The sequence below is a fragment of the Sinocyclocheilus anshuiensis genome, unplaced genomic scaffold, assembly GCF_001515605.1.
Source record: "Sinocyclocheilus anshuiensis isolate Anshui unplaced genomic scaffold, SAMN03320099.WGS_v1.1 scaffold11, whole genome shotgun sequence".
NCBI classification, from domain to species: Eukaryota; Metazoa; Chordata; class Actinopteri; order Cypriniformes; family Cyprinidae; genus Sinocyclocheilus; species Sinocyclocheilus anshuiensis.
Window position 1 is genome coordinate 786,637 of NW_015551076.1, and position 20,339 is coordinate 806,975.

At 36.6% G+C, this 20,339-nt stretch overlaps 2 protein-coding genes across 2 annotated transcripts in view; both read left to right on the forward strand.

The window, feature by feature from the left end:
* The window catches only part of LOC107662392 (ubiquitin-conjugating enzyme E2 Z-like), an 18,570-nt gene extending 17,614 nt beyond the window's left edge, over positions 1-956 (forward strand). Inside the window, exon 7 of the mRNA XM_016452387.1 lies at positions 515-956. Within this exon, the coding sequence (XP_016307873.1) occupies positions 515-691 (177 nt within the window). The 3' untranslated portion in view covers positions 692-956. The remainder of the gene's footprint in view (positions 1-514) is intronic.
* A 9,551-nt stretch (positions 957-10,507) lies between these two features.
* LOC107662414 (insulin-like growth factor 2 mRNA-binding protein 1) overlaps positions 10,508-20,339 on the forward strand; it is a 38,476-nt gene continuing 28,644 nt past the window's right edge. Inside the window, exons 1-2 of the mRNA XM_016452435.1 lie at positions 10,508-10,616; positions 11,810-11,870. Coding sequence (XP_016307921.1) covers positions 10,508-10,616; positions 11,810-11,870 — 170 coding nt within the window. The remainder of the gene's footprint in view (positions 10,617-11,809; positions 11,871-20,339) is intronic.

Here is a 20,339-nt window from a genome sequence, read left to right on the forward strand (position 1 = left end):
TATTAAAATGTAATTTATTCCTGTGATGGCAAAGCTGAATTTTCAGCATCATTACTCTAGTCTTCAGTGTCACATGATCCTTCAGAAATCAGTCTATGATGATTTACTGCTCAAAAACCATTTCTTCTTATTATTATCAATGTTGAAAACAGTTGTGCTCTTAGTCTCTGTGAAAACAGATAAATTTAAGGATTCTTTGAATAAAAAAATTCAAAAGAAAATGGAAAGCTGTTATAACATTGTAAATGTGATAAGTTTATTTCCAGCATTCTTGCTGAATTAAAGTATTTGTTTCTTTCAAAGGAAATAAAATACTGACCCCAAACTTTTGAATGGGGGTGTATATATTATTATTACAGTATATAACAAATGATTCGTTTTCTCTTAGCCAAAACATTTTTTTTTTGTCTGTTTTGGTACTTGGCACCTCAGTTTGATTAAATATCCTAAATGCCCTGTTCCTTCCTTTTTGTGTTCTCCATCAAATTGATATATTTTGTTCTATTTCTTGCAGGATCCTTTTGGAGAGAAAAGAGGTCGTTTTGACTACCAGGGTCTGTTGACCCGTCTCAGAGCCATCCAGAGGCGATTGCGGGAAAAGTGCCCACCAGAGGACAACGATGGTGACTCTGACTCCGACACCAGCTCATCCGGCACTGATCCGGACAGTCAGGGCAGCTCACAGCCTTAGAGTGCCCTCTATTGGGGTGCGAAGCGAGCAAGGTTAGACCGTTCCCCTTTACCTGCAGCTCCGGACTCCTCTCAAGCGAGCACAGATGTAAAGAGTGCTGAAAAACCTGGCGATTCTACTGACAGAGGACCAAGTGTCTGTCTCATCCGATTGGTTAATATCCGATTGGTTAATATTTTTCCTCTTGCTCCTTGTGTGCTGGCCAATGACTGCCTTTTGTATTTCTGTTAGTTTTTTTGTTTTTTTGCCCCTCATGGAGAAGAGGTTCAGTCCGGAGGGGGAATGAGGTGTATAGATGTATGTGTGTGTGTGTACACTTGTAAGTGACAAAGATGTATACGCCGGCTTCACAGCCTCAGCTTTTTGAGTCCATGTTTCTCTGTCCCTTCCTGCATCCAGTGTAGAGCTAACAGAAAAAAAACAAGTCATACGAAGTCAAATAATTAATGATGATAATAAAATCACTCTTAAAACAACCACACACATGTCTGCAAATACACACATTTCACACTTAGTTTCTAAAACATTTTATTTCAGTCCTGAGATCTGTTAAAACATAAATTGAGATACAGATTCATAATGAACTGAATTCCACACTATATATAATTGTTCATAGAGAAGTTTTATTTTAATGTTCAATGTTCTTAAAATGCTATTGGAACTGGTGAAAGTATCAGCAGCCTGCCGAGCCCTTGTGGGAACGGTTGCCTTTTGAGTGTCAGTTACAGTTTCGTTTGGTGAACTTCAGTCTGTCTCTAATTGTGAAGCTGTTGAGTGTCAAATGAGACATCTGTTCTGTTCTTGTTCTGGGAATAACCTTGAATTTTCAACAAGCTAGAAACTTACTTTTGCTCACTTTTCTTGGTTATTTTACTCGTAATGCTTAGACGGCAGTTCCACTCCACAAGTGTCCCTCGATACTGCTACAAATGTCGTTCTCTTTACCGGGGATACTGTGGCCACTGGTGTCCTCGTATGCAACAGGATGAAGCTGCCTCGCACAGATTGGGGAAAGAGGAATGGGATAATATTCAACCGTTACTTGACACCGTGGTTCATGACTACCTATGCTCCTAAATATTTTGCAAAAATCTATTGCAATCCATCCCTTTAAATAGCAGGCATATAGTTTTCCACATCATGCTAAACACAACCAGACTGGCAGCCTTTAGTATTTTGTATACATGTACAATTATAATGCATTTTATTCACGAACAAGCAGATTACATATAGTCTTCTATTAAGTGAACCACAAAACAACTCTTTTAACGCATTCTCCGATGGGCCCCCGAGTACAGTTCCAAGGTTTTGCATGTGCTAGCATTTTGATGCAGTTGATTTCTCTTAATTGCGAGAGAATATATTCTGGTCTAGAACATTATATTTTGATAAGACAACACTGTTAGGTTGCTTGATTTTGTTTTGAATGAACAATTTGACTCGAGTCTTATGTTTCTCTTCTAGAATGCCCTGCAACAGGAAACAGTTCCCTGACTATGAGTTTGACTTTGTGACTATTGTGTACTAATGTTTTTTCCCTTGTTAGCAAAATGAGAATGAATTATGTAAATAATTAATGCATCTATCAGTTGCAACTGTAATAAGAAAAAATATATAAATCTGATTCTGATTACTTGTGCCTCTCTTTGATTTAATTTGTTTCCTCAACTTACTATTTTAAGCGTTATTAAAATAGCGTATTTTTGAAGTTCACATGTTGATTTTATGTATTTCTATATAAGTCCATAGTTTATATATATGTTTTTGCATGTGTATATTATTTCCAGAATTTTTTTATTCGATGTTAATGATTACATTTAGAAAGTAACACATTTGGCTCTGTGGCATCATCTTAACCTACAAAAGTGCCAAACTTTAAACATTTATGAATTATGTAAAGATGCTTAATAAAACGGGTTATAAGTTACTCACTTTTAATAGAATTTTATACAGGGTTTGTCAAAAAAACTGAAATAAAAATCTTTTTGATAATGGAGTTCATATATTTCTGAAACATTTTGGACTGTGACTGATTTGGACACTTTGGACTTCAATTTAAATATCTTGAGTGCAACTGTTTTGTGCACATTAGATCAACAAAATATATATTTTTTAAATACATTTTTGGGCACAAAAATATTCCTTGTGTTATTTTGTGTATTCACACCTGTCTTGTTTGGTTCGATTGAATCGAACTCAAGTTCGTTTCCCCACTTGGTGCGGATCTTTTGGGCAGGTGTGAATACAGCAATCGCACTCGGGTGCAGATCAAACAACCGTACCGAGACCCAGCTGAAGAGGTGGTCTCGGTCCGCTTCCAAATGAACTCTGGTGCGGTTGAATGGATAAACCAATGAATGGATGACCTTAAGCACACGTGTGGTTTTGTTTACAGTTTCTGGTTCACTTGTAAAACGGGCAGTGCGAAAGCGAACCGCACCAAACAAACAAAAATAAACATTGTATTTGGTCCGGACCAAAGCAAGTGAACTAGCGGACTTTCCTGGTGTGAATACACTCTGATCTGATACAGTCGAACCATCTGAAATGAGCTCTTTTAATAATGGAACACAATCCCTGTGTGTATAATGCTTGTGGTAGGGACACTGCTAACACATTGTGGAGCTGTCATTAGGGGGCGGTAGTGTGTAGCTTTTGTCACTACAGACCTTGAGCCAACTGTATTATAATGAAGAAAACTGTTAATCAGTGTGAAAGACTGGAATTGCCAATGTTCTGAACTGTTGATGATTTTTTTAATTGTTAGATGTGCTTATAGAGGCCTTATATGTAAACCTTATAGAATAGGTATGTAAATACCATACCATTAAATAAATAAGTGCAATGTCCCTAGTGTACTCTTTCAAAACTACTAATATGTAGCTACACTTTAGGTACTAATATGTACTTTAAAAGTACTAATATGTATCTTTAGGGGTAAATAAGGTACAAAGATGTACTTTTTAGCTTTTGTACAGTCAGCTTTGTAACTTTTTTTTTCTGAGAGTGTAAGATCATTGACAATCTATTTGATTAAAACTGTCTTGGAGGAAATGTTCAGCTAAAACTATAGCTAAAACATCTTAATGTAACATCCCCTAACTAAACACTTTACTCTTAAAAACAACAGTGACCACAAAATTATTAACAAACATTGATAAGCACCACAGAAAAGGGTATGTCATTTATGTCACAGAGATTACACCTTTAACATACTTTTTTTTTTTTTTTTCTGTGCCCTCCTGGGTCAACCCTGTTCTGGTATGTGAAACAAATAGTTGTAGTTGAAGCAAATTGATCTCAAACATGAATCTTGAAAGTGCACATAATCGAACACAGGGAGAGATTTGTAGTAAACTGTGATAGCAAATCCGTGAAGAAATGTAGCTCTTCTTCGAAGGAACAGCCATAAATGTACTTTATTTAGCCTATTTATTATAGGATCACCTGGTAAATGTTAAAAGATTATTAGTTCTAAAACTATCTCTGAAAACAGGAACTCATTTTATTTACAAGATTCGGTTATCAGAAAACATGGACCCTTTATCCTTTCGAGTATTCATTAGAATTGGAGTTATAAATTCGTTTCTCTTCATATCCACATATCACTACATTTATTCTGAATGATATTTTTTGCCTACATACACCATAAATGTAGTGGAGCGTCTTTGTCTTTGATTTTGTCACATGACTGCCTTGTGAATAGTGACTCGCTTGTGCAGGATTTCTTTCACGACAATAGCACAACATTTGAATTTCAGGAGAGGGGCAGCGAAAGTTCATCAGAAAAAAAAAACGAACCAAAGTAACCAACAGCGAGACCATGCAGAGTAACACAAAAGTTGAACATGACAACAAAAGTCATCGCAATGGGAAAGAAACCGAGGAAACCGCGAATTTATGACGAATTTAAGTCATCAACAGCCTAAGTTCTGTTTAAAAGGAAGTTATCAGAGGAAGTCATGAGGGGTAGATGTTGAACAGATGAAAGTTGCTTCTTATTGGTCTTTATGCTTCGTAGCCTACTTTAAAGAATTAGGCATGTAATTTATTGTGCGATATGATGGCGTTATCTAAACCACTAACTAGCTACTGAAAACGGCCCCATTATGAACAATCTGAGTTCCACTGCATTCATTCATTTATCAACACGATTTGTTTTCTAAGATACACTATTGACTTTAGAGCAGTCATTTGATTGACTCAGATTCGATTTGACTTTGGTCTTTCGTTATAGCAAACTGTTTATTTAATTCAGACAATTATTACAAAGCTAAACATCTTGGTTGCTGTAACAGATTGACTTTGCACCTTTAAAACATTTTAATAACTCGTTAAAAAAACGCAGAACACAATTAAATAATTTGACTGGTCTTGTTTACGGTCTAGGTTGGTAAATGTAACTTTTATATATGCTAACTTGCAATGTATGACATTTAGTGTGCCATTTTAAGCGTTTTTAGTCTGTTATTTGTTTTCTTTACACGTGCTGGAAGTAAATAACAATCTTAGCAATTGGTAAACGATTCACAATCTAATGTGTAGCTATACTGGAAAATTATGGGTACGAATTAAGCACACAACGTTAACACAATATTTCGTTTTATTTTGTCGAGTTGTTTTCCAGTTTTGTCGCGTTGAAAATCTCTATAAATGTAGGCTATAGAAAATCTTTAAAGCTATGTCATTGCCAGTTAGCATTGGTGCACTTGACCAAATAAATAAAATCAATGCAGCCTACACGAACTTTGAGTATCAATCATGTGTAACTCTGTAGCAACATATCTGTCACATCCAAGTGACATATTACGAATGAAACGTCTGGTAAACAACACAGTTTTATATCCCACGTGACATCAATCTGGCAGAAGCTTCAAGTAAACGAAATCCATTATGGTTTGTAACCTAGGACCTATACAATCTTTATGGAATTTGTTCCCACAATATAATGAAAATGTCACTATGTTCGCTTGAAATCTGATATTAGATCTTATTTGTCTCATAAATTAATTCAGTTAATGGAGCTTCATATGGTACATGTAATCATCTGCCATAAATAAATGATAATATGCACTTAAAATGAACTTAAAGTGAACAAACAATTCTCTGTGCGTCTCAGTTCCTCGGAACATGCATTATCTCAAAATGCCCGCTTGGTGGAAGCAGTCACGTGCAAGTCATTGCCCCAGTGGGCATAATAAACTTAAAACACCAACATCTTATAGCTGGCGGTCTCTTGATCTCGTTTTGAGAGCTAAATATAGTTTGTAGTTTGCAGAATTGATACGGAGAGCTGTCGATACAACTGTCGATAAGTTAGCTCTCTGATGTGAGAGTCAACCACAGCTTGTTTCCCAAAGCTCTCTCTCTCTCTCTCTCTTATGGAGGACGAGAAATGACTTAAGTATAAATTAATAAATAAATGCGTAAATGCAGAATTAAATAAAAAAAATAAATGTAGAAATGCATAAATGAATAAAAAAATATATGAAGAAATAAATATACTCTCTCTCTCTCTCTCTACGAGTAAATCAAGCGCATTTGACACACTTGAATAAAAAGTGCTTATTGTGTTCAGTCGCTCAGTAGGTTAATATTACTTAAGACTGGTGAAGAAAAACAGGTACTTCGATATACGTGAACTGAAGCATAAGTCGTATGTATATATGGACGAGGGAAATAGGCTACAACAACTGGTGAGTATAATTGTTCAGATTGTACGTGCGGGGGTGTGTTATGTACGTCACCAGTTTAGAGGCGAAACCCTTCTCTGATTGGACACACCCTCTCCCTCTCCATTTTGTGAAAAACCGCATATTATCTTCAAGTTGCTGGTCATAAAATCTGTTTCTTTGTCGTTCGAAAACCGGCTATCGAATATTCAATGTATTTATCATCGAGAAGTTTAATACAGTAGAGGAAGTGATGATAAGAATCAGTCGGGTAGTTCAACAACAGTGTGTGCATTGAATGATTATCATTCATTCTTTCTTTCTTTCTTGTTAATTCATCTTGTCTTGTTTTGTCTTATTGTATGATTGTACGTCAAACATTTTTTTTTAATCTAAGTCACTTTTCTTTAATTTGTTAACAAAACTTTATTTTTCAAAAAGGCTTGCGTGATTAATGTTGCAGTGGTATTTTAATTTTGCTGATTATTTATTTTATACGTGCTTGTGCGTTTAAATTGCATACTTAAAATAATTAAATTTGCTTGTGTGTTGTGCTCTTAACTATTTTGTTGTTGGAAATGACTGTCTTCCTAAAAGCTTCAAATATGTTGTACACTTAACTTGTACACTATGTATTTATAAGAGAAAGAAACATTTACTCAAACTTTAGTGGCTTATTTTATTAGGAGATTAGATCATTTTTCAACTTGTATTAGATTTGAGAAACTTTATTGGGAAACAAACCTGAGTTACTTATTTTATTGGGAGGGGCTGGATTATAGGCTACTAATTATTGATCAATTGTATGTAAAATGAAACTGCTTGTAATATTATTTATTTATTTGCACACAGCATTTAAATCAAACAGTTTTATAAACCCACATTTGTTTTGTTTTTTTGAGGGTTGCATCAACAGGTTTTAAAGAGACATCTATTTTAAAAAAAGACAGTTTAGATGTTTTTACAAACTGGAAATATTCTTAGATATGCGTTTATACATATTATAGAAATACAAGAGAAGACAGTTTGAAACAGTTTGTTCAAAAATTGCGCAACATAACTTTCAGGAGTTGGAAACACACTAAACATACTGCTGGGTCTTCATTGTGGCTTACTGATTAGATTAATAAAGCTGGATTTACAGGATTTTACAAACACGGATTATATTGTGTTATTGCTAAGACAGCAGAGAGGGTCTCACATCATTTGAGTGGCATCATGGGAAATGACAGGGAACTGCCAATCATTCTCAACTTCCTCCAAGAGGGCAGAAATAACATCACTCTTTGCCAGTATTTAAATAGTCCAAACATGCTTTTGAACAGATGCTGTATGAGACAAATGTAACAGGTTGTCAAAATAAATAAAATGTTGCATAAAACTATTTGCATGGTTGCATGGGTTTATGTTGGAATTGTAATGTTCCTTATTCCAAGGTATTTAAAGAGGGAAAACAAAAATGTCTATCTTTGAAAACTTTAAATCAGATTTGGTTCTGTTATTTTTGTTCTTGCAAACGTATGCACATAACTGCTCAAACTAAGACTGAAATCAACGTGTTTGGATTACTTTTTGTAACATTTGTGTTCTTGTATTTGTACATGCATGAAAATAACCAAAATTACTCATATTTAAAAGGGATTAAATTCTCTGTTAAATGTTTAATTTAAAGAAGTTAAGTGCTACTTAAATATCCAACATTCAAAAATGATCAGACACTTGTGGTATTTTTAGTTCTAAGTTTATTTCATTTAATTGTTCTTAGTCAGATTTAATCAAAATTGTTTTCAGATTCAGTCAATTTATTACATTTAATTTACAATTGATTAAAAAAATTTAAAGTTAATAAAGATTGTACAGATCTATCAGTTCCTTCCATGATGAGAATTGCCTATAGATGCATGAAGATACAAAAGAAGCAAGAAAACAAATATGGAGGCATTCAAGGAAAACATAAGTAGTTAAGTCTTTACCGCTTGCACTCTTAGACCTTCTTCTGAAAAAGCCTTTAGGTGATCATATGGGTTGCACAAATATGCATACTAATCTGCCTTTCTTGTGATGGAAAAAAATAAAATAAAATTAAAATCTATTTTGGGTTATATAAAAAAAACTTTAGGTCTAATTTTGTATTATAATAATCATACAATATAAAGTAATTTACATGCAATAATGTTGTATTCCTGTCCCTAGACTGCATTTCCACAATGACAGAGTCTTGTTGTGGCTATAGGTTTTTCGTAGTTATGTAACATTTCTCACTTTTTTTTCAAGAGGCTGATTAAAAATGCATATCCACCGATTACATAAAAAAAATGTAACTGTCTATGTTTTCTTTCAGCTACAATCTTCCATTTCTATGTTTGACTGATCTTGCCTCTGGTCTCCAATATGCAAATGTTGCTTTCCAAATATTAACTGTTTGAAAAGAAATACAGCAGAAACTTGCCTTACAATTACATATGTAGGCAGGTAAGCCAATCAGATAACCCTGAACTATATGGGGCCAGACCAAAAATAACTTCAGCTTTGTTTGTCAGGTTTCATTTTGTTACTTTGTGTCTTTCTGATTTTTTTGTTACACCATTCATTATTTTCTCCAAAAAGTAACCTTAAGTTACTGGAATCAACTGAATAGCATGTAAACTGTAAATACACATGTTGTCACTATTCTTAGAGTCATTCTTGCTTCTTTTCAGAACTTCCTTCCTACCACGCTTTGTTCCTCTGAGTAAGATCCAGAGCCTTGTTGCTAAATGCAACATGACGCAAAAGAAAACAAAGCACTTGTTTATATTCTATAGTATCTAAATCTACTGTTATCAATCAAATATTTTTTTTTGTATTATAAGCATAACACTAATTTGTAAGGAATAGCAAGAAACAGTTTTCACTGATTCACCATCAAACTCCTAAATTCCTTGTTGTCCTGGATGAGCTCCATGCCTGTGGTCCCCCTCACCCAGAAAAGAGATACCCTACCCCCACACCAGCTATTCCTCATCCCCCTCACAGTGTGTGGTCAGGTCACAATCTCAAATCTCAGAGTCGCTCTTAAACTCACAGGGGGTTGTATTGACATGCCAATTCCTTCACAGGACCACGAAGCGCACCCCCTTGAAACAGTTACTGAGTGTAACAGGACTATGAAAAGAAATTCATATCTCATGCAACACAAGAGATGATGGCTTGCTGCGGTTTTGCACGTTTATGGTTGCTTTTAATAGAATATAGGCTACACATGCATTTGACCTAGTAACTTTAAAGCTAACTCTGTACAACCACTCACAAAAAAAAAAAAAAAAACGTGTTTAGACAGAGGCCATAAGATCAGTGACCCCTTTAGTTCTTAGTACATCTATACCCTGCATGTCAGCTGGTGTTGCAGCAGAGATATGCAACTGAATCTGCTAAAATTCATATACACCTAACAGAGTGAATTACCTACGAATGGCCTTGAGGCACTACAAAGAGCATAGGCTTATGCATTGTGGTGAATGAACATAAAAATAAGGAGTGTAATCCTCAAAGCAGCCTTTATTTACATTGTAGTAAACCTTGGCGAGAGACCCTCCAGATGCGTACTTGCATCAGGGGATACATTGTATTTATCCAGACATTAAAAAGACAAGGTGATTAATTACTACAGACGTGTTACACAATTCGGATATGCACACAACTACGCCTCTTTAGTCAACTCATCGTAATCATTCTTGAATGAAGACATCCTTGCGAAGTTGTGCTTCGTTACTGAAAGAGCCCGTAATGTGTGATTTAAACATGAGGGAAGCTTAAGGAATCAATGAAACGGGATCTGCGCTTGTTTTATTAAGCACGTTGGTCGAAATACACTTAATTACGCGTCATTGCGGACCATCGTTATGGCGTTCTTGCGAGATGTGAATCACTTCTCACTCTTGCTGTAATGGACGGGAAGCCATTTTCTCACAGAGAGCCGGTGTACTGCCGCCACGTGTACAATTTGAGAGCCACGTAACAAAAGTAACCGCTTGAAATTCACATCTGATTTGCGTTTAACTCGTTTGAATAGGGATTTGAGGTCGAATTTTTCAGACCGGAGTATACCGCTGAAAAAATCCTCGCAATGAAACATATCATACACAGCGTGCACACACAATAGGCAATGCAACAGTTGCTCACTTCCTGTTGGTACCCCCCGACGCTAGCTAGGCCCTGCTTTCTCAACATCAGTTGTTGGACCTTCTCGTGCCTCGGTTTGGCGCGACATGGAGGTGAGCACGAGAACTTTGAAGATCTGTGGAAATCTGTCTCGCTGCTGGAGCTGACCTGTTAAAGTTAAACTGGATTCTGCGTTCCCCGCGCAGCCAAGTTCCCAAGAGCCGAATTAAAAAGGATACAGTGTTTCAATAAAACCATGCATTGAATATGTGTCACTGCTTAGTATTTACTCCACCTCAAAAATGTTTGCCATAAACTTTGGTTGTAAAACTACTCTAATTAAATGTTTTACTTCACCGCCCTGCTCGTGACCCACAGCTAACAAGGTCATAAGGATATTGGTTCGAAATACGTGTTTCGTGATCAACTTTAGCCACTTGCGTAAGGCGAGCGAGTACGAAAAGGGCAAGGATAAGGAAAAGCAGCCGGGCAACATCACAGAGGGATTGCATTTACACGTAGAATCTCTTAAACCCGAAAATGATAACAAATGGCCTTTTGTCCTGTAAATTGTGTCTCGTTGGAATCCGAGAAATTCTTGCAAATGCAGAAACACAAGGTTAAAAGAAAACAGGAAACGTGACGTTTAGCGCAATAAGTAAACTGGAGCAAGTGTGGGCTAGTATGACTCTGTACATGGCAGAACATATACGGTGCAATGTACAGAAAATGTTCCTATCTTTCCAAGCAAGCACAGCTTGAGAGAGAGAGAGAGAGAGAGAGAGAGGAGGAGGACCGGCCCCTTCTCTAGCTACTCTGAGACCACGTGGTTTATTCTTTGCAAACAAAAAAATTAGTAAATTCGACTCGGTTTTAGAGGCGGTGCCATCGCCAAGCGGTAGGATCTGTGTGACAGTGCAGGGTACAGCTTTAGGTTGAGGGGGCAGCGATCCGGCTATATGCTCGCCACTATTCCATCGTAACAAACATCAGCGTAATTCAAACTGATATCATTTCTACACCGTGCTGGGAATTCGCGAAGGTTGCTACAGTGAAGAATATTTACCACTCGCCTGCAGGACTTAATCAGACTACAACGTTACTGTTAGTCGAACTTTCCCCTTTTTATTTTGGAATGTTTTGCTTCCCCCCCCCTCGTTTTTAACTCCAACCGGCTGACATCTACATGATTTTGTAATCTGCGGGTGTCTTAGTCCTTTTTTTCCAAAATTAAGAGCGTTTTGCCGAAAAGTTTTATTTTCGTTTCAGTTTTTTTTGGGGGGGGGGGGGGGTTGGCTTTTTCCAGGTAAAGTGGAACTTCACGGCAAACGAATTGAGGTCGAACATTCTGTCCCTAAGAAGCAGAGGTATTTGCTTTCTCTTGAATAGTTCGACAATTGTTTGCTTACTGTACTATATAAAAGCTGAATGTATATATATGTCGTGGCGGTGATACAAATATGTGTACTGTGTAAGCAGGATCTCGCTGTGTGCTTAAATTGCTGATCTGTTTGGTTGTAACAGTTAAGTAGTTGTTACTTTTTAAGAGTCTAGCTCTCTGTATACGAATATACTTTGTTTCTCTTCACGTGACGGATGTTATAGTGCTTTGGATGTTAAAAGTGGCATATGCTCGTAGCATTACACCACGTGCTGTTACATTCATAGTTACTACAGCGCTATATGGGAGTCGTCTCCACGTTAGGCATATGCGTGCATATTTGTCAAACATGTAACAATGCTGGTCTCCGTGTCATTTCAATCACTTGTTCCCTGTTGATTAGGCCTTGGCCTACTGTAAGGCCGAGGCCTCGGTGCTTGATTCGTTTAAACAATTCATGCAACACAGATTTTGTTTTCTAGCCCGCTGTGGTTTTAAACGCTGCTATTACTTTGGAACACCATCGTTGTTCGTACTTTTGTGCGGATATTTAAATGGTAGACTTTGTAGGGAACGCCGCTTCAGGTCAGCGCTGGAGAAACAAAGCGTAGCCTATATACATGGCTATGTTCCATAAACTGTACAGTTCGAAAGATTAGTTGTCTAAAATATAATTTATCCGTATTTCTGCCGATAGTTATAAGTAAATGTGGATATGAGAGTGTAACTTTTGCTGCTTAAAATTAAAATTATCCTCAGAAATGTATATATTTGTGTTCTGGGGAGTTTGCATGGCGCGCAGAAGACTGTTTATGTGGAACAAAAAGGTCTCCCCCTTCGTCCCCACCCAGCTCAACTCTCCTTCTTACCTCTTTACACCCTAAACGCATTTTTTTTTCACATCCATCCGAGCTACACTTGTTAACCTGGCGTATAACTCGATGGTAAATTGTTTTAAAACGTTGCATCCTGTGGAGAATCTATATAGTAAAACGATAATGTGTGCTAAATAATACAAATAAATAATTTGCAGTGAATATTTTAAATACTGCTGCTCATATATGTTTCAATAATTCTGTGGTATCTACAGCTGATACATTTACGTTGTTTTGATGGCCGCTTTCTTACCAGTTGAACCAGCGCGTTATGTATTCGCCTGGTTTACGCGCTTTAGCCATAAATCTGTTTACTGCTGACAGACCTGTTGTGTGAACGTATGCTTTGCATATTTAATATTACACTATACGTATGATATAGCTGTTTTTGATTTTTTTTTTTGTTGCATATTTGTGATGCAGAGGCTTAACGTCTCCAGATTTTTTTATCATGAATGAATTAGTAACAGATATACGTTTTTAATAGACCTTAATGGCATACGTTGTGATTAGTGTTGGGAGGCCAACTGTACACTGATAGTAGGCTATGACACGTGGTCGCCATCAGTGTGAAGAGTAACCAACGTCAGCAATTGAGAAAATGGCGTACAACGTAGCTCTCTGTCGAAGGCTCCATTTGAAAGCACTGGGGCATTAACATGAATTGGTGCAAATGCATATTTACAAATTCATTTGATAGCGCCATGTAAACAGTTTACTAATCCGTGAACTAATCCTTAATATAATTGCTCGGTGAGATATTTTAGCTAAAAATGCGTTTTGCTCTTAAACTCACATATTTTGCTATTTATGTTTATAGGCTACTTAAGGGACTTTTTTCTCCCTGTGCGTATGATAATTTTAGAATTCGTATAGTCTGCTCTGGTGAGACGTTGTGTGGTTCTTTTGAGCTGAAAATTCCAAGTAACCGAAACGCACGCGCACACATACAAAAAACACAACCAGAGTTGTGGAAAATGCATTAGAAATGTTGATTAGGGTGGAACTGTTACTCGTCGCCATTTTGATAAACGTCTTTGTGGGGCTGGCCTCTGAGGTGCGGGACTTAAAAAGCAGCGTTCACCCCCAGGTCAGCATATATGTTGATTTGACCCTTTGTTGTGTTGTATGTGTATGTGCTGGTGGAATTGTGACTCTGTCCAATTCAAATAGATATATTTTTGCTTAATTTGTGCATGAACACATTTCAATTGCTTCAGGTTTCATGTGTTGCTTTGGAGAAGTGTGAATGCAGGATGAGTAACAAGATTTGGGGTGGGGTGGAGGGTCAGAGCAGCTTCTTTGCTATTGTGCACACCCCTTATGTTTGGTACCATCGGGTCTGTCTTATGTAATGCTCATAAGGAAAATTAGAAATGTGTTTTGTTGAAGACGTCTTATTGTTGAAAATAAACAAATAATTAAAACTTGTCAAAACATCAAGACCACCAAAAGCTGATATCAAGAGCTTTTTTTGTATTCAGTTGTTTAAAGTAATATGCTTGTAATAAAGTAGTTGTTGGTGAAACTGATGTTAAATGTGTGCAAAGAATACAGTGAAGACCATAGAGGGTGTAGTGAGTAAGCCATAATGTTTTGTGCATAGAGCTGTGTGGGCGGCTCCATGTCTCAGGCCTTGGGTTTCTCCCTGCTTTATGTAATGTTGCATTGGTGTGACGGGGCCATTTGCAATGGCTTGATGGGCCACTTTTGAAGTCCTTCGGCAGGAGATATTTAGAGACAAGGGGAAGAGACACACCTTTATGACAATACCGGGTGTTAAAAGTGTAACAATGGCCCTTCCCCCTTCTTCCAGATGCTACTCTGCGTGCTCCCTTCCCCTTGTAAGCACAAAAAGGAATTTTAACAGTAGGGATGAATATTGACAAATTGTGGCAGAGGCTAATTCTTTGTGAACTGAATAATGCAGTAGAGAAGTAGTGCAAGTCGTGGGTATAGAACTGCAATAGAAATATTTATTGTAAATATACTGATAAAAATTACAATATGGATGTACTTTGGGAAACGTGAACTGGAATGTGAAAAGAGTGAATGATTATTTCCAAAATGGCAGTGTAAAGTAATGTAGCCGCTCATCTGACTGCATGTGTGTATTTGTGAGTAGTAGGGAAAAATTGTGTTACTGAAGTGAAAACTGATTTCAGGTTTATTGATAAATAGTGAAGGGGAAGACCTGTTGAGGTGTGTGTGTGTGTGTAGTGTTAGTTTCTCCCTGTTGAGCTGTTTTTGTCTCATGATATTCTTTATTGTGACCGTACACTGTTGATTTTTCTTTCAAGTGCTCAATTTTGTTAAAAGCTAGAGTTTGTCATTTACCATGGCCCGTGTCTGCTGTCAGATCCATAGTGGTTAAAATAATAAATCAAAAATATCTTTTTAAAGAACAACAAAAAGTGAATTGTCTGCTGTCTTGCAATTAGAGAGTGCTGTAAATACCCTGTTTTTTTTGTTTTTTTAAATATTAAATAATACATCCAATATCTAACAAATGCGTTGGTTGCTTTGACAGAAGGAAAAACCTGCAGGGCTGAAATAACAGCAGTTTTGTATGAGTAACTCCTAAGTAAAGATTTGTGCATTTAAAGTAGCTACGTCTCACCAGACCTTTGCAAAGTGGATTCAGAGAGAAAAGGGAGGGAAAAAAGAAAGCTTCAGCTTTGCATCGAATTGCGGCGTTTCGCCGGGTAAATAAACGAGCGTGTTGCGATTGCATGCTCAGGCAGTCTGAAGCCACACTTGCCTGCTCTGTCCTCTCTCTCGCTCTCTCTCTCTCTCTCTCTCTCTCTCTCTCTGGTAAGAGAGAAGAGGAGAGGAGGGGCTGGGGATTGAGGAGGGAATGCATGGCAGCACTTCCTTGTGGGCTTCCCTTTTTCTGCTGTTACGGAGTGCGATTCTCTCAAAATGACCGTTGTTTTGAACAGGGGAAATAGGAGGACGAGGGACAAAGGGAAAAATGCTCATAGCACGTAGACATGCAGAAAATGTGAAAGTTAAGTGTGCGTTGTGCCTTTAAGAGCACCCCTCCCATTTTAACCCCTTACCAATGTGTCCTCTTCTCTCCCCCTTTCCCTATTTTGAACCATCTGTGCTGTTTTTTGAAAAGGATCGAAGTCCCTTTACTTCAGCTTTGGACAAGCATTCAGAACCACAAGCACGTTCACACCCTCGAGGGCTTTTACACAAAAAAATTAGCTGATTTTGTGTAAATGGGCTACAATAGATGATAAAAGTAGTGAGTGTTTGTATGTTTATTAGACATATGTCTGCTAAAAAACATTTTTGATGTTCGTTAAGAGTTGGATCAATAGTGTTGGTAAGTAAGATCTAATTCTTGTTCACGCTATGGTCAAGGAAATAGTAATGGAGAATAAGAACATTCTTTCTTTCTCTCCTTGTCCATTGATAACATTTGTGACATGAGGCATCAGAAACCCTCTCTCAAAGATTAATATATTAACCGCGGAGGCTTGCTGTCACAAGGCAGCGTGAACAGGTGGATGGGACTTGGCTTGAAGTTCAAATCATTGGTTGGCGCCATTTTGCAGCATGGCTGCCCAAATTGCTGTGGGATGGGTTTCAGGGTCTCGCCTGATTCAGATTTCTTCATTTTTTGCAGCATATCTAAAATGTAAAATTATTCAATTTTGGCACTGATTTAGAAAATTTACATGTTTATTTAAATTGTAAGCATTGAATAAATTTGACTTCTGTAATAGCAAATAAAATAAGTTCACGTTGTGTTCAAACTGTTGACTTTTCTCCAAAAAATGGTACTGTTTGTGCTGCTTTGACAGACTTGATGTCCTGGACGAAAATTACTTGTGAATTCTCAAGCGTACATTTTTAACCTAACCTTGTTGTTTTCTTTTGAATGTTCAGATAGCATTGTGGGTATTTCTACAGAATGCAGTGCAGTGTGACAGTCTAGATATGCGTGCAGGTCTGTGTTTTTGTTTTTTAGTGTCTGTGTGTGGGAGGGATGTGAGACTAGGTGTGTTTCCCAAGGGGAAAAAAAGTTCATGGTGGTTTACCCCTCTGAAGTATGGGCCCCCTGTTTGCCTCATCCCCCCCAATGACTCTTTATTTCTCTGGTGAACAGGCCGTTCTGAAGGCGTTGCCATCATAAACACTGGTGAAGGGGGGGTGCTCCTTGAACCAAAAATTCTTTATATTTTTCTTTCTCCTTTTTTTCCCCAAATGGACCAATGAGCATGTATTGAGTGCCTGGGTCATAGTATATATGATGTTGACAGAATGTTGACACAAGCGACTTGAACTGATTAATAGTCATTCAAGTTCTCATTGCATATTTAAATGGATGCTCTGCTTGTTTAGGAGTGAAAAAATGAGTGTGTTCCAAATTGGTTTTGTTGCACTGTAAATAATGAAGCTATTTTGCACATTGTTCTTCCGCAGGATGTGTGTGTTAAAATGCTGCTGGCTTAAATTACTGAGCTATTTGTGCTCCTGATCCTGCTTGGGCAAATCAAGCTCATGCACAAACTGTGAAAACTGGCCACTATCATAAGATGGTGAAAATTAGGCTTGTGACATTTTTATGTAGCTCATAATGATTTCTTGTGATGCCTGCATGGTGTCATCTTCCAGCACCAAAAAAAAAAAAACCTTTTCTACCATACAAGCTCCTATTAATAGCTGTACTCTTTTAGGGAATTGATTGAGCATATAATTGTTCCTTGCACCTACAGATAATTAGAAACTAAATTAATATCCAATTAGGTTCCATTTGTTGTCGTACATTGCAACGTAACAGAAACAGAGAATTCTTTGAAAGCTCTTTCTCTCTCTCTTTTACATTAATAATTCAAAAGGCGAAAAATCCCGGAAAATTTAAAAATTAAAAATATGACTCAAGTCCTACAGAATCACATTACTGCTGTATTAATCATCACAAGAACGTTACACCACGTATTAGAACAGGGAAGATGTAGCTTATTTTCTCTTTAGTGACCATCTCCCCTCTGTCTTTGTATGTAGAAATGATGTATGCATTCTTATAATGTATGCATGTATGTAATGTCTGTTTTAGAGAACTGTATGTGCCAGCAAATTATTAATTGGATGCTGACCCGCCATTGCTAGCTGTTCACACCGAATAAACGGAACATTTTGTAAGTGTAAAACTCTACTCTTGAAGTCAGAATTAAATGCAAATTCACTATCTATTTTGTAAGTGCATGTTATTAATCTCATGATTCATCCATGCATATGTTTAATTTAAAAACATTTTTTTTATAAATTATCATAACTGGGTTTTCCAGTGAAACGTCATGCTTACTTCTCTGGTGATGTTTCCAGACATTTGGTCCACTTACACCCTGCAGATGTGTTCAGCGCTCACATTTCAAAATCTAGTCAACAGCCGATGGACAGAATTATTATATATTTTTTTACTTTCTGATAAATCACACTTGAATAGGGAAGAAAAGACTGATCAATACTTTAGTTACATCTCAACTTTAATGTTTGTTTGCATTACGATAGAATTAGTTTAGTTTTGATTTTTATTTTGATTTGTCTATAACATTCAATCTGTTCCTTCATATTAGTGAGGTCCACATATATATTTTTAAGTTCTTTTAGCAGTATTACAGCTAGCCTTCAATTGTCAATATAAATGAACAAAACCAGAAGTTTGCAGTTGTTTAATTTTGATGAAAATTTGCCTAAGGTATGGAAGCATGAAAGTGACAGAGAACGTACATGGCTTGTTAATGTCTTTACCCCTTTCTCCTTCGTGAGGCCATAGAGATCAGTCAACACTGTTCTTCTCTTTTTATGCTATTTTCTCTCTGTATCCCTCTTCCTCCCCCTCCCTTTCTTCCTCCACATTGCAATTCCCTCCTTACCGAGTCCAAATCACTTAAAATGGAGCCTCTAGATCACATGACCTCATAACAGGCATGTGCTGGTATGGTCATGCTATCCCCCTTTACACACACACACACACACATGCATTTTAAAAGCATAGAAAGGGGGGAGGGGCTGGCAACACTCCCCTCAGACATACATGGAGTCATACCTTCCTCTTGCAGTGTTGAGCGAAGGCCTTCTCAGGCTGAGGAGAGCCGCCATGAGTGTATACGTTACATACACACACATATATATATAAATATATCACTATCCATGATATTTTCAGATTGCATGCAATTAGATGTGATGGTATTCAGAGCAAGATTTCAGTGGACTTGCTCCTGATCATTTCTGTGCAATCAAACAGTGCATTCAAATATTGATATAACATAGTACAAAGGGTGTTGTGAAATAGAGCTGACCAGGAGAATTTATTTAAATAAAAAAAAAAAAAAGACTCCTGCTAAAAATGGTGTTCGCTTTGTCTTGTTTGTGGATGATTTGATGGTATGCTATGCTATTTCTATACAGCCAGGAGAGAGTTGTTTAAAAAAATTGCTGTTCAAGTTTCTAGATTTTATTTTTTGTTATCTAATAGTTTTAATTCAGTAGTATTAAGTATTTATTCACGTTTTGAATTTGTTACTTTGTTTAGCTTTACACATGAGGCTGTTCTGTGGACTACTGAGCATTTTGAACTTAATTGTTAACCCTTTTGGATAGACTTAAGACTATTTTCCCTCCAAAGAAACCACAAAACAAAGAAACCACAGTCTAAGACAAACTGCAATTTCTAATCGTCATTATTTTTAAGTACATGATGGAAGAGAGGAGAGATAGTGAAGACAGGTAAGAGGAGAGTGTTGTCTACTTTCAGAGTTAAAAGATTAAAAGAATAACATCGGGGGTTGACGTCACACTTTGCAAGGAAGAAGGTCCTTCATTTGTAACAGAAGAAACTGGCTTTGAAAGAAAGGTTTTATTGGTTCAAGACACATTTGCTAGATTTACTTACATTTCTGATGGATGACAAGCTGTTTGGAAAAATAAGGAACCAATTAAATAGATATTCACAAAGTAATTTAATGAAAAAATGTTACTTTTTTAGTGGTAGAATATTGTTTTCCAACCTTATTTTTCCATTTAAAATGGTAGTATTTGTTTTCAAACTTTGTTTGAAACATGTATAACTACTAAGTAAAAATACTGAGAAGTGAAGTATTCTGAGAATTTTGAATGTTTAACTTTTAGATATTTATTTAAACTGCATTAAAAAGAACTGTATAACAACATTTCAGAGTCCTTCATTTTTTGACTGAAACATTTGTTTTAATAAATGTTATTTTGCTTAAATGTAATGTTTACTTATTTGTTTGTTTTAATTAAAAAAAAAATTTAAATGTGCTTAAAAGAAAAGCAAAACTTGTGAAGTCTTAAGTATACTTGCATTTAAAGTTTTGTTTCTAACAATGCAATGAAATATGAGCAATAAATATTTTGTGAATGAAAATATTTAATTAGTTGGACTGTGTTATATGTTTTGCAATTTAAAAAAAAAAATAAATAAAACTCGTGGAATGGTATTTTTTTTTTTTAATAATTTGAATTTAATAATCAAATAACTGCCTTAAAAGAAACACCCTGTTTGTCTTAATGTGAGAATATTGTTTTTTCTTCCTTTGTTT